This window comes from Necator americanus, chromosome III (genome assembly GCF_031761385.1).
Source record: "Necator americanus strain Aroian chromosome III, whole genome shotgun sequence".
In the NCBI taxonomy this organism is placed as follows: Eukaryota; Metazoa; Nematoda; class Chromadorea; order Rhabditida; family Ancylostomatidae; genus Necator; species Necator americanus.
The window spans coordinates 32396415-32410279 of NC_087373.1; the positions used below are offsets into that span (position 1 = coordinate 32396415).

At 40.1% G+C, this 13865-nt stretch overlaps 3 protein-coding genes across 4 annotated transcripts; 2 read left to right on the forward strand and 1 right to left on the reverse strand.

Moving 5' to 3' along the window:
- Positions 1-3822: 3822 nt before the first annotated feature.
- On the reverse strand, positions 3823-8170 carry RB195_011686 (uncharacterized protein; the record flags this gene model as incomplete). Of its 2 annotated transcripts, none has more annotated exons than XM_064193217.1 (10): positions 3823-3933; positions 3992-4148; positions 6052-6194; positions 6371-6477; positions 6574-6658; positions 7349-7485; positions 7552-7645; positions 7697-7843; positions 7911-8021; positions 8075-8170. In XM_064193217.1, 10 exons carry the CDS (start codon positions 8168-8170, stop codon positions 3823-3825), a joined length of 1188 nt encoding a protein of 395 aa, XP_064050799.1. The 2 variants fall into 2 exon arrangements, with proteins under 2 accessions (XP_064050799.1, XP_064050800.1); XM_064193216.1 differs by having other exon boundaries at positions 6052-6200.
- Positions 8171-8422: 252 nt separating this feature from the next.
- RB195_011687 (uncharacterized protein) lies at positions 8423-11497 on the forward strand (the record flags this gene model as incomplete). The annotated part of the gene is made up of 11 exons (XM_064193218.1): positions 8423-8433; positions 8644-8797; positions 8860-8979; positions 9165-9295; positions 9694-9772; positions 9867-10024; positions 10219-10345; positions 10406-10468; positions 10528-10609; positions 10686-10743; positions 11401-11497. The coding sequence occupies 11 exons, from the start codon at positions 8423-8425 to the stop codon at positions 11495-11497; spliced, it is 1080 nt and encodes a 359-aa protein (XP_064050801.1).
- A 337-nt stretch (positions 11498-11834) lies between these two features.
- RB195_011688 (uncharacterized protein) lies at positions 11835-13538 on the forward strand (the record flags this gene model as incomplete). Its single annotated transcript, XM_013446102.2, has 6 exons — positions 11835-11987; positions 12394-12513; positions 12699-12804; positions 12873-12949; positions 13018-13152; positions 13374-13538. 6 exons carry the CDS (start codon positions 11835-11837, stop codon positions 13536-13538), a joined length of 756 nt encoding a protein of 251 aa, XP_013301556.2.
- Between the last annotated feature and the right edge of the window lie 327 nt (positions 13539-13865).

A 13865-nucleotide genomic window follows, 5' to 3' on the forward strand; every position in this document is an offset into this window, starting at 1 on the left:
GGAGAGGGGGATGATTCAGTCCATTTCTTCCTATTTGCTGTAAAAAAACTATCCGAAAGATGCGGCGCATGCACAAGGCTCCAATCGGCCTCGTTGTAGAAAATAGCGCACCGAATCGCTCGAAGCCGTATCGTCCGGGCCGTTTTTTATGGCAGTTAGGAAGAAATGGACGGAATCACTCTTCTCTCCATAATCTACTATCTCGTATACGAATACTCCTCCTGAAATCCGTACCACCTCAGATTCGTGGGGTGATGGCTTTAACCATGGGTGAAAGTTGCGAGAACATCCCCCGTTTCGTTTTTACTGTATATGACGGATGTGTCTGGCTGAGCAACGCACCGCAGACATTCACCGAACCTTAGTGACAACTGTAGTGACACACATTGAGTCAGTTTTTGCGACGAATTACGGGAAAGCACCGAAAAAAGCGCACACATTCCAAAGGAGGGGGCATATGGCCGATGGAACGCCTTGTTTGCAAAAATCGGCTCAAAACGACATGAAGCTAGGCTGCAATTACACAAGCGGACGTGCTCGAAGCGGTGCGGTAAAGCGTAGCGGTTAGAATCGAGGGAGGACCCTTGGTAGCACCACTCATCGTTGCAGTTCGCGATCAAGTTCCCACCTCGATTTGAACCGCTACCTTAACTGCACCGAGCTTCATTTCTTTCTGACCCGACTATACACTAAGTGGGCTCAGTGTAGAAACCGTGTGCCCTCACGTGTGTTTCCCAGCAATGAGACTTAGAATTTTAAGACATTCATTATACAACGGCAAATGTTTATATTACTATTTGGGTTCTGCAGACCTGTCCTGGCTAAAGGGGCATATTCACTTTCGCTTTGCACCTCGGTATAAGCATGCTTGCATGAGGCATATTCACAATGAGACACCGCCTACTATACTTTTTCTTTGACGTTTGCGTCTCTAAAATTGTTCTCAATTTCCTCACTGGAAGGAGTGAGTCTCATATAATCTTATTAACCATGGCAAACGGGGGCCAGAATAAAGACCCAGAAGCCAAAATTCATATTTGTTACGACAGTGATGACATTCTCTCATTCATTCAGTCTCCCAAATGCTAGTTTGATAATTCAGGAAAATCCGCTCCTTGGAGTATCAAAGATCACACAAAAAAACCCTGGGTTCTTATTCGATAAACGTGTGTGTACAGCCGAACGCACTATGTTAACTTGACGCGTCACGTCCTCGGCAGAAGCGGGTACCCACCTACTCTGATCGATGGCCCGATAATAGATGGGGTGACGACGGTGACGTTATAGTATTTCACTAGGAATGCGACTAGAATTCATCGTAATGATGCATAACTGCCCTGAAAAAAAAGAAGTTAAAAAGGGTGTAAAAAAAAGAGAAACAGAACTAGCTCAAGCTAACTAAGCGGCGTCGTCTTATCGATTCCCGTCTTATCGATCAGTGGAGGCGGGTACATACCAGTGCCGTGACATGACGCGTGAGGCCAACTCAATACCCTCGGCTCGTTTAACAAATAAGAAATCGAGAAAAAAGACAAAAGCGGTTTTTTTTCTCCCAACTGTCACTTATCTCCCAGAGAACACTGTTGAACACGAGACGTGTTTCTGCTTTTTGTGCTGCTTAATCTAACTTTCACGAGATTTTGGTTCATCTATGAACTTAGTATGAATATAGTAGGGTCAAAACGACATAAAGCGCGTACGCAATTACGTACGCGGCTTCTCTTGAGGCGATTCGGTGGAGCGTAACGCTAGGAGCGAGGTGAAACCCTTGCTGGCACCACCCATCGCTGCAGTTTGCGATAGTCCCAGCTTGTTTCCAACTGGTGCCTACACCGCACCATTTCGAGCGCGTACGCAAATGCACCGCAACTACACTCGTGATTCATGTCGTTTTGACCCGACTATACTTCTGTTCGGGAGATATTGCGCTGCTTATTGTAACCATGTGATTCGACTAGAATAAATTCTATCACATGTGAATATTGGTAACAACATGATAGAGATTGTGTACTACTTTTTGAGCAGAATCAAGATTGTTATTGATCTTTATTCTGCCTAACGTTTCGGCGTCGTCGCCTTCTTCAAAGCCTGGAAAAATCTTGGTTCTGCTCAAAAAGTAGTACACAATCAAACTCTACGATGTCAAGATTCAAAGAAGGTCGAACTTGGGTCTTAACCTGGTAAAGAGCTTTAGGAATTCTCAGAAGTGAACGAGCAACTAGAATCGGAGAAACAAAACAAAAACTACGCATACTTCGTTGTGGAACCCACACTTCTGAATACCATAGTACGAAGCCTGTTGTGAGCGTACACGGTGCGTAAGAAAGCAATTTGAAAATCGTTAATTAACACATTTAAAAAAGCGATTGGGGCTTTCTGTGGTGGATTTTCTTCCAGCTAAACTGGATTTTCCGTCCTCTTCTTATACGTAACGCACTTTTTCGTAGAGAAAAAAAAACTGAAGAAAAATAGGAATTGCTGCAATTTCATATGAGAATGTCCCGTGGCTGCCTCATAGCGGCGAAAATTCCGTCCTACCTCCAAAATTGACGTATCTGTGTCTTAGCTCAAACCTCCTACGTAGGGATGTTCTGAAGGATCTAAGAGATAGCCTCTAAGAAGAGAAATCTAAAATTGACGAGATATTCCGAGACGATATTGAAGGCAAAGATTTTTGAAGGCTGGCTGAACCAGGGAATCTCGGTAAAGTCAACACTTCAAAAATCGAGTGTCACCAAATTCCGATTCGCATCTGGTTCTCGGGGTAAGGAAATATATCATATAGAAAGAGTATTACCCTAGAATCCACAATTGAAATGTTTTCGATTGATGGCAACCTGAACAAATAAAACACGAGGAAGTAGAAGAGATAGCTAAATTTCCAAATGGTAAAAAAAAACCATGTTATTAACAATCCTCATCTGGAAATTCCCAACCAAAGATTTCTGACTGGCCGATGCTACTCAGAGAGCACTTCATCGATTTCCAGAGATTCATGGACTTATGGACCCAGTTCCTTAGATGAAAGCCTATGACCAAATTATGGACAGTTTTCAAATGTCAGCCTATTAGAAAAACACAATAAAATGAACAATAGAAACTAGTTACTTCGAACTAACACCTATTATAGCGGCCGATGATGGAGAAGAGCCGTCGTCGGAAACGGCGGGTCTTCAGTGGGTCCCGTCACATCGACGGATACGGTACGATGCGATTGAACGATTACTAAAAGCTGATCAAAAGAATGATACGAACAGTTACTGATGAGTTGACTCGTTTACTCAGTACATATAGGTGTAGCGCGCGAAATACGTGTGTGAATGAAAAGCGAAGTAGTGTGAGGGGAATCGAACAACTAGAGAATATGCCTCATATGGAGAGTCAAACCATTTAAGGCTTGAAAAATAGCACATGAAATGTGGAGACCCAGCGTGCCGTAGAGCACCACTGCCGGCGCCGTCTGTCGTTAATATTTTCTTGCCGATACACACTATTTTCATGCTGTCACAATGTCCAGAGTTTCTGCAACGAGCATAGACTACCCGATGAGTTTACGGCTGTGTCTCTACGCTTACCATACTCTCTTACGCGGCTTATTTCATGCGGCTGGCATGATCAAATCGCTGCTAAACATGACGTTGCCATAAAATACGATGGAGCGGATTTTCGAATATGGGAGAAAGTGGATGTAGCAGGGAACACAAATATTGCAATAAAATTTATTCTAGACTTCCTATCACGTACTTTTCATCATAGTTCAACAAACAACAGTATCAACAATAACGGTAATGAAAACTGCTACCAACAATGATAATCCGGTTGTCAACATGTAACTTCTGCCTCACCGGCTAACCTCTTCTCGGCTTTTCTTCGTTCCTCTTTTGCTTTTCTCTTACGATTTTGCTTCTCTTTTATGCTTTCAATTTTTTCAGCCTGGAAAAATCCATCCATAAGCAACGAGAAGAACATAAGATTTCCATTCAACTCATACCTTTCTCTTGTAATAGTCCACCATGTTTTGATGAGTAACATTTTTAAAGTAGTTGGAGATAGGATCTTTAGCGTTTGACAGTGCTTCAATCAAATCGTTCGTCACAGTGAGTGATTTTAGCGTTCCTTCAGCAACATTGAATGAGAACACACCACTACTATAAAAACAACCATAGTTCACTATACAAAATCGATGCAGTCATCGACAATTTTCTCCATAACGCACCAGAAGTAACAAAAGAATGGGAGAGTTACAATTGAACAACAACTGCAATGTTTACTTGATACGTTTATGGCAAATTTATATTGTTCCACTGTTTCTATCATGCACCACCAAACCGAAGGTTAATTTCCACTGCTCATCTCAGACAATAGCCTTTTCTTTATGCGGGGATTTTGCGTCTCACGCGGGAAGATGTACAGTACCCAGCGCACTATCTATCCAGAAAACGACTATAGATAGAAATAACATTTCGTAGATTTAAATGATACGTTAGTGAACATAAAAAAGAATAAAAATTGTTGGTGCAGCACCAGAGTTTTCATGTCGTAAGTCGACATTTCTAAGTGACGCGCACCTAGCTTCAAATTCCAGACTCATTTTTATTCTCGCCAGAAAAAAAAACAAATACTTCTGTTAGCTTCAAGGCGCGTTCGAATTAGGTCAGACCTTCAAACAGACAGAATATGTCAGACAGATTCGACAAGGTGCAGCAGACGCGTCGTTGTTCCCCGGATGGATGCAGCTAAATGGACAAAGGCAAAATTGCGGGTCAGTCAGTCCACTTGCGAACGCAGATAGAAAGACCTATATTCCCTCAAAAAAGGAATAATTTTCTAAGAAATGATAAGTTCAATTAAGTATGACAAATAATAGCGAACACTATTTCGACTCAATGATAAAAGTCCATCATTTTCGTACACTATTCGCTATATTTTAAGCACTTTATGAAGATTGCAACTCCTGTACCTGAAAGTGCACATAAATCCCAATAATCATAAAACGCGCTACCCTTGTGCACACGCAGCATTCTTGAGCGAGCGGTCGACAATCAATGCCTTTTCCTCAGCAGCTTTTCCAAGTAAAACCGATGAATCTTCAATGAAGGAACCAGGGCAATTACAAGAATGGTGTGCATGGTCTCACTTATCTAGTAGGAACAAACACCGGTCCCGTCCCGTTTTTTGGGACGATTAAGTAAAAATTGAGTGGAACCATACTCACGATCGTAATCTATACTAAAAACGCTATGTTTTCCATCACGTCCCCACACTACCTAACTTCGTGATACCCTGCCTTTAACCTTATTCTAGGAGCAATTAGTGGTCGCTTCGCCCTTTTTCTTTTGTTTCGCATGACCGGTGCGGAATCTTTTGCAAATCAAGGAAATTGTTTGCCAAACTACTTATGTCGAGTTCAATAACCGGTAGTGAGCACATGCGTTTTATCAGCACCATTTCAACACTCCGAACTCTGCGACCCCCTAACGCGTCTTTCACTAGGCGACGTTGCTCACTGTAAAAGTAAAGAAACAAATGTCATAGATGTTTAGAGATCCAATACTTCACCCATACAACGGAAAGGAAAATTGAAAACCATTATTATTGCAAAAACGAACTTGTGAAACATAGAGGGATGAAATGAATGAAAACGGAGAACGGAAACAAGGATTTAACACCTGTTAACGCATCTGCTTGCTATGCATTTAGCGTAGAAATTCTAAAAAAACATCTTACTTAAGCGAGAGTGCCATCTAATGCAGATGGGGATAAATTTGATGACTAAAACAACAGCAGCAGCAACAACGCTCCACAGCGGTAAAATTTTCAAAGCAATAACTGCATCAATTGGATTTGAATTCCAGATGCAACATCTGTGACGAAAATACATCATCAAAAATCACACCTACTGAACTCATGAAAGGGCAGTGCAGACGCTCCATCATACCTTTCCAAGTACACTAAGATTTTCCGCACGAAAGTCTACTTTCACAACTATTTTAGTAGTTTTTTTTTTGAAAAATACTAATTTATCCACACTATATACTAGCATAAACGTACCTGCTCACACAATATACATTTTCCTCCAAGACGGAAACGTCCATTATCGCACTTGATGCATCCACACTTCTGATCTCTTGCAGCTTTTCATTCAATATATGCAACTTATTTCCAGAAATTGCAACAATGTTGAACTTCTCATCCTGCACCTCAAAAAATAACCGCTCAATAGTATTAGCGTAAGTTTTACAAACAAAACTATAAGTAAGAAATACAAATGAATGGCGACTGAAGAAATGGGTCATAATTTCGTCAAGTTCCCATGGAAGTTCCCTTCCCATCGTTACGTGAAGAGATTACAACTAAAACCTGTGCTCACCTTTGGTAGTAAACAAATCCTTCGAACAGGCACTTCATCTAGTTTGTCACTTTTTGCAACTGATTTTCCGGTCTCTATGTTCCATTCGTGTACTATGCTATCACCGCCTTTAATGAAACCCAGGAATTTTCGCGGAATGAGAAAAATAAAAAATAAAGAAAAAAATAAAGAAAGAAGAAAAAATTCGGAAACATAGAGCTTACCTGTGGAAAATACCCGGTGCCCATGAACTGCGACCGAACTAACATATGCAGAGTGACCAAGACAGAACGACTGCACAACAAAAGCCTTAAGATAGAGAATTTAAATCACCAAAATAATTAATCTAATGAATAATACATAATCTAGCTAACCTATAGCAAAATAACTAATCTAACTAATACATAGTACTTATTTACTTAGGCATAGCCTAGCAAAAAATGAAACCGAACTTTCCAGAAGTTACTAGTTACTTACTATCTTACTACTTCTCTACCGGAATGGAACGCAAAGATGTATCAGATATTAGAATAAGGAGGATATAATGCTCCGGCGTTTAAGCTAATATTACCGAAGCTAGTCACACATACTGTTATTAATCTGAACCTTCAATGTTCAACAAATTAACGGTACTCTATCACTCTAACGCTCAAACTACTTGTGATTTTGTGGTTCCTTATGATTTGCAACGCAAAATCCGATCGTCTTGCTTCATTTTAATATAGACACCTTAGTGGCTTTGTTCAAAAACAGATGTTACGAAGAGCTGAAGAAAACGCCCAAGTTGAAAAAAAAAAACTTTTTAATGATAAAAAAATATCAAGTTAAGTGACGAATGATGAGTTTTTAGTAGGTGAAACCAACAGGACGGCAGAAAGAGAATACATACAGTTTCCCAATCTTTACCAGTACAAAAACCAAAGAATTCTATCAGAAAAAGCACTTTGGCTGTCTTACGGGAAACCAACAAATGTGATAAGAGGCAAAAGAAATGCTAACTTGTGGATAACGCGAAACCCGGATCTTCTCATCGCGATCGGCAGCCAATAAGAACCTGCCATCGTGTGATATTGCAACGTCCAAAACCATAGAAATGGCGCTCGTAAGAGGCTCACCTTCGTAAGGGCACTCTTCTCCTGAAAAAGGCCAGCATGAAGCAAACTGCCAGTTTAGGAGTTAAAAGAGATATTATAAATTGATACCATTCATATCCACATATCCGGACTTTTCACTAGGTTCAACAGTGTAACAAATAACGTGACCGGCACGATCCCCAATTATAATATGAGAGTCATCCTGAAGAAAAGAACAACTTCTCAAACCCAGACTACAAAAAATTAAGGATACCTTGTCAAAACAAACAGATGTAGGCGCTTTGGGAATTCTGAATGCTCTCCTCATCTGCAAAGACTTCGAATTGAGAATCATAGCGGTCTTTTCCGATGTGCCAATGGCTAGCATAGTTCCACAATTTGATACAGCACAACATAACACCTAAAAAAGATCTGTTCAGATAATAGTTCGTTTAGTAACGAGTCATAGTGTTAAAAATACCACACACTTGGTAACTTGGATCCTCCGAGCCATTATTTTGTTTGACGTTTGAGTTCGCTTCCGAACATTTGTTTGGCTTTGGTGCCGAGGTGGAAGCGTTTTTCACATCAAAAGTTTCCTTTAAAACCGGCTGTCAACTTTTATCTTCAAAATAAACTGCTGTGAACTCACACGGATATCCAGTACTCCTTGTGAATCTACAATAGAGAATACCTTTGATGATGCGCATATTATAAGCCTGCCATCAACAGTGTGTACCGTTGCCATTCTATAAGAAAAAGGTCGAAATAACAGAATCGCAAGTCCAACCCCAATAACCTAAAGAGAACTTGAAAAACCACTCCACAGAGTATTTTTCCGCGGTAGGCGGGGTATTTTTCCACTACGGTAGTGTTTGTAGACTGCAGGGCAGCAAATCAGCTGATACGTACAAATGAGAATACCGAATCCGATTAATACATTGTGAGCGACGTCGGCAATAGGGTCCGGGACCTCATCTCCTAAGCGGGAGTCTAAACAATGGGGAACAGGTAGCGACTGCTTTCAAGCTTCTGCACCTTCGGCTTAAGGGACCACTTTTTCTGTTATGGTTCAGTTGTTAACAGCTTATGTCCACTGTTCAGCAGTTTTGTTGTCATCTCCCTTCATCCTTTGTTGTTTTGGGATTTCCTTTTAGGGTTGTACGCTTCATTCAGTCATTCTTGTATTCCTAAAAAGTGACCATGCTTCTTGTTTTTCAGCATGAGTTCGCCTTCTTCAAAGGTGCATAGCGCCTGTTTTAATGCACAACAAGATTGTTTTTCTGTCGCTACCGATTCTGGTATACGATTGTTTAATTCACACCCGGCCGTTCTTCTTCGTAGCTTCAGCCGAGAACAGATTGGTGGCGTCAAAGTACGAGAATTCACTGCCTTTTCTGCTTTTTTTTTCGGGAATGTCACTACCTACTTCTTAAGGTGAGCAGTATTCTGCACAGATCAAACATTATTGTCTTTGTTGGGGGAGGAAGTTATGCGAAATTCCCATCGAATACGGTTATGGTTTGGGATGATAAACGACAGGAGCTTGTTCTCGAGGTAACAGCATATGTCTTTCATTCGTAATTACCTTTTTTAGCCGTTTATGTTGGTCAGTAGGACATACCACTGACTTCTTTGTTATGTACGTTTCTTAAAAAAACGAAGAGTAGCACTGACTTGCCCAATTTAGCATCTGATTCATAGTTGTCTTTTATATTTTCCCTTATCCCTTGAATCTCCAGGTCACCGTTGCGGGCGGTCCCATTCTCAATGTTCTACTTTCCTACTCCAAACTAATAGTTCTGCAGGAGAAAAGAATCCATGTCTTCCAATTTCCTAGTCCATGTAAGCTGATCAGAACGGAAGAGATTCGGTAGGTATTCAACTTATTCTGAAACTATTGTGGCAAATTTCGAGAAGATACTCCTCATTGGACAAATAATAGGGCAATTCTCACCAACTTGGTGAAATATGGCGCAGCTTATGAGCGTTTTGGAACCTACTATGATCAGACCTTCGAATAAAAGGAATCTAAACTATACTTATTAAAAATTAGTTTTCTAAGTTAAATTTTACTTCTACGGGTGTAGATTTACTGCCTTGGATGTTCGTATGTATTACAAAAAAAAAAACAGTTCATTGGTACGACGATGAACATGTAAGAAACTCCCCGGTTCTTGATCGGCCAAGTAGCACCAGACATTTAGTAATCTTGCTAGGCTTTTGAAGCACAATGTTATAGCAGGGATATCTAAATGTCTTTTTTGTTAGTTGTAACCCTGCCGGTCTCGCCGCAATTGGCTGCGATTTCAACGGCACTTCACAAATGTTGGCCTATCCGGGTTTCAAAGTAAGTGTGGATTGATTCTTGTTTTTTGCATTTTCATTACTATGCTCTTGTTCTAGAAAATATTTTGTTATCCCTCTGACTCCATTTCATTCAGGTAGGAAGTGTTCAGCTTGTAAATTTGAATAATATGAGTGAATGCGCCTCACTTTCACCTCGAGGTATTGATGCTCATTTAACGGAAGTTACTCAATTAGCTCTAAACAATCAAGCAACACTTCTAGCTACTGGATCAACTAAAGGAACTGTTATAAGGTTCGTTCTAGATTGTTGATTTCCATCGTTGTTTAGGATGCTTTATTTGTTTGTCTCGTTTCTTTTCGTATTCGACGTGAATTTGTAGAATCTCTAACAAACCAAGAAAAAGGGTCCTCCTCATTTCTGTTTCCTTTTCTTTCCTATCACAGATATTTCCAACTTTTATGTTTTTAAAACAAATTGTTCTCTAGGATTTTCGACACAAACTCTCCTACAACTCGATGCCTCATGGAATTCCGTCGAGGAGCTGATCCATGTACACTCCACTGCCTGCAGTTCTCCCCTTGCTCAAGCTTTCTTGCTGTTTCTAGTGATAAGGTAAGAAGATTGAATATGTTTTCATTCGCCTTCCATTTGTTGCTACTCTTGCATTTTAAGGGCACTATTCATATATTCACTCTAAGAGACACAGAAGATGCAAGAAAAGGTCTTCTGCATAAGGTTAGTGGATATACGTTTGAATTACCTCATTTTCATTTATTGTATACGAATTTGTGCAGGTTGGATTGACAAAAGGGGAACGACGTAGTTCGGTACAGATTTCTCTTGAGCCGCGAGTGTTAGCCTGTGGTTTTATTAAAGGTACCCAGTTTTTTTTTTTGAATATTGTGACCTTCACTTTAAAGAGTTAATTACAATAATAACCTATGTTATGCAGCTACATCCTCTTCTATGCAGTCTATAGTGGCTATCTGCCAAGACGGCTCTTATCACAGGTACTTTTTTTTCTTTTTATATCTTGCATTTCTTACTTCCTATTCAATTTTTCCCCGTCAAAACTTCTCCCATATCTTTTCGGTGCATACAGAATATTCGGAGTCTAGAAATCCACTGAGTCTAACTTTAATAGACGTTGAACGCTTGTCATTTGTCTATTCTTTTTAAAGGCATCATCCAACGAATCAGGTGGTGCGGGTTTCAGGTGGGTTATGCCTATACAGACAGGGTAGTAGATTATGGGGAGGAGGGTTATTCCGTATATTTCTTTTTAATTGAAAAAAACGGCACAGAAGATACGGCTTTGAGCGTTCCGTGGCGCTATTTTCTACAATGTTCGACTGGAGCTCGCCAGCCTTGTGCACACGCCGCATCTTCTGATCATTTTTTACGGCAATTAGGAAGAAATTGACGGAATTACACTCCTCCCCATAATCTACGACCCCGTATAGGCATAACCCACCTGAAATTTGCTCCACCCCACATTTGTGGGGTAATGCCTTTAAATCACTTGGCACAGTTTTTATTTTGCAACTTCTGCGATTGCGATTTGCTTTCCAGGCTTCTTACCCCGTGTTGTCTTCAAATCTGCTGGTGTTTGGTGAAAACTTATTCAAAGTCTACATTCAAGAAGCACTTGTAAAACCCATATTTAGGTTCTCTTTTGGCGCAGATGGTTCGACTAAACGGGAAGGATTCGACTATGTAATGCAGCTTGGCGACGAACAAGAATTCTGGACCAAACCTTTTTGAGACTTTTTTTCCGCCTTTGCTTCTGGTCTTTCTGTCTGTGTTCTATAATCGTGATTAACACTTGCCGTAGCACTTAATTTTGGTGGTTCTCTATTCTTCGAAATAATTTCTCAGTTGGATTAATTCTTCTTGCACCTCGATACAACTTTGTTTCATTTCTCTTTTTTTTTATCCTTTCACAGTACTCGACTTAACTTTTCCAGTTTTCCTGCTATTAACTCTTCAAGCCATTCAATTCGTTGCCTTTGAAACTCGTATTAGTTTTTGTACATAGATCGTTTCGCAAGTTTGTACATTTCCGGTTGATTAACTCTAAAAAATAAAAATTTTAGGGTATATGGGCCATCGAGGATTCGGTCAGGCAAGTAGACTATCCAAGGTAGAGCAGCCATCAAAGAAAGAAAATTGTTATTCTCGCGCTCCTAATCTTAACGCGCGCAACTATTTCGAGGAAATGGCACCAGTCAATGGCATGAGAGAACTTACCGAGGTAGGGTTAATTTCCTCGCTTCATTCCGCACTTCTTCAACTCTATTCTGTCCTTTTTTGTATCCATCCGGGTATCTTTAAATAATTGAAGGAATCTTTTCTACTATTTAGCTTCCTCTTTTGATGATCGACAGAAAGGTTTAGTTCGAAATGTGTTCATGAAAAAAAAATTAATTCATTCTAGCTTTGTTAATAGCTTGTGATAGTATTTATTGATAATATTATCGTGCTACCACCATAGTTTGCAGTTAACGATAGATACTTGAAGCTAAGCAGTTGAGAATGGATTTGTTTTTATCCGTGTTTGTAATCACCTGTGAATCGAAAGCGCAGAATGAAGAATATTCAATCAGACGTTTGATTGAATATTCTTGATCTGGCTGGAACATCTGCTTTCCATTTTCTAGGAACAACTCTCTGAAGCGCAAGCGCGCCGTGACGAGTTCCGAGACGAAGTTTCCAAAAGAATGGGAGATATGCTACTTCGGGGGGTGACAATGCTGGATGCTTACTGTGAAGTTTGCAATGTAGGTTTCATTTGGTTTGTGGTTGAGTCTCATTTAATTATTCGTTTTTTGAGTGACTTGTTTTTTATTAGAATTTTTAAAATTAAACTTGGACTGTTGTGGCCTCCACTTTGGTTGTGATCTTCTTTAGTTGATGATGTCTTCTTTTTTGGGTTATGTTTGTCGGAGTCATAATTTTACAATAGGGTATTCTTATGGAGGACAGGAATGGAGTACGCACCTGTGTTACCTGTGAACTTTTTGCTGAACGCACAAAGGAAGGATCTCGCCTCATCGCTGAAGTTCCGTTGGGTTGGTTTGGGTGCACTAAATTTTTATCACTTTATCTATCATTGTACTCCAGCATATTTTCTGTTAAGACGCCACTGCCGATGGAGTCATTCCCGGAAACAGCTTATTAGCATCAGATGAACAGCCTTCTCAACGTCGAAACGTGGTATGAAACTTAGAAAGCGGTGAATGATGCAGAGAAGCAATGATGATATTCCTAAAACACATTTCTAGGTATCTATGATGAATGTGGACAGAAAAGAATGGGCAGGTGACGAATTGCAGTCGCGTAGGTCGGCACCTATAGTTAAATCAAGGGAATCAACACCGAACGCTCCTGCAACTTCCAACGTCCACAATAATCCGACCGTGAGTGATTCCTCCTTTTCTTCGGAACCTTCTTTTTCTTCCATATTTCTCTACTTTCGCTAAAACGCTGGAATACCGCATACATTGACAACAACAATAAGAGCCAAACAGAGAAACAGCGACTCAGTTTATCTTCTGCTCTCAGACTTTTGACTTACATATTGATTTGGACTCACGTTAAAAAGCGCCGGTAAGAAAGATGTTTCAGTCATTTTTTTCAGTTACTAGATGGCTATAATGCCGCACTGCTGGCTGTTGATCGAAAGTTGAAGTGGGCAAGTGAGAAAGTCGATCATAGTGAGAATGTGGCAGAAATTCGAGAAATGTTCGCTTTGATAAACGAAGGGATGAAAATTATCAAATCCATGAAATTAGATGAGAACTAAATCGCCCAAGTCCTCCGGTTGCTACCGTACATTTCTAAGCTTTCTTGTTTGCACTACTTCACAATTTGTTTATTGTTTTCGGAGTTTTGCGCTTTTTGCTTCATTGTTTATGTTTATTGTTTAAACGCACATCGCTGCATTGTTATTTTATGCTGTATAATTAATTAGATTTCGATTTTTTTTACGGTTAACGCTTCTTTTATCTGTTGTCTGCCAGTGGTATTTGAGAGAATAAACTTTTTCTAATAAATGGGTTGTTCTTGGCAACGCTGCTTCACTACAACGAGAATCAATTCTTCACGCACCTCTTCCACTCAGTCTCTTTTT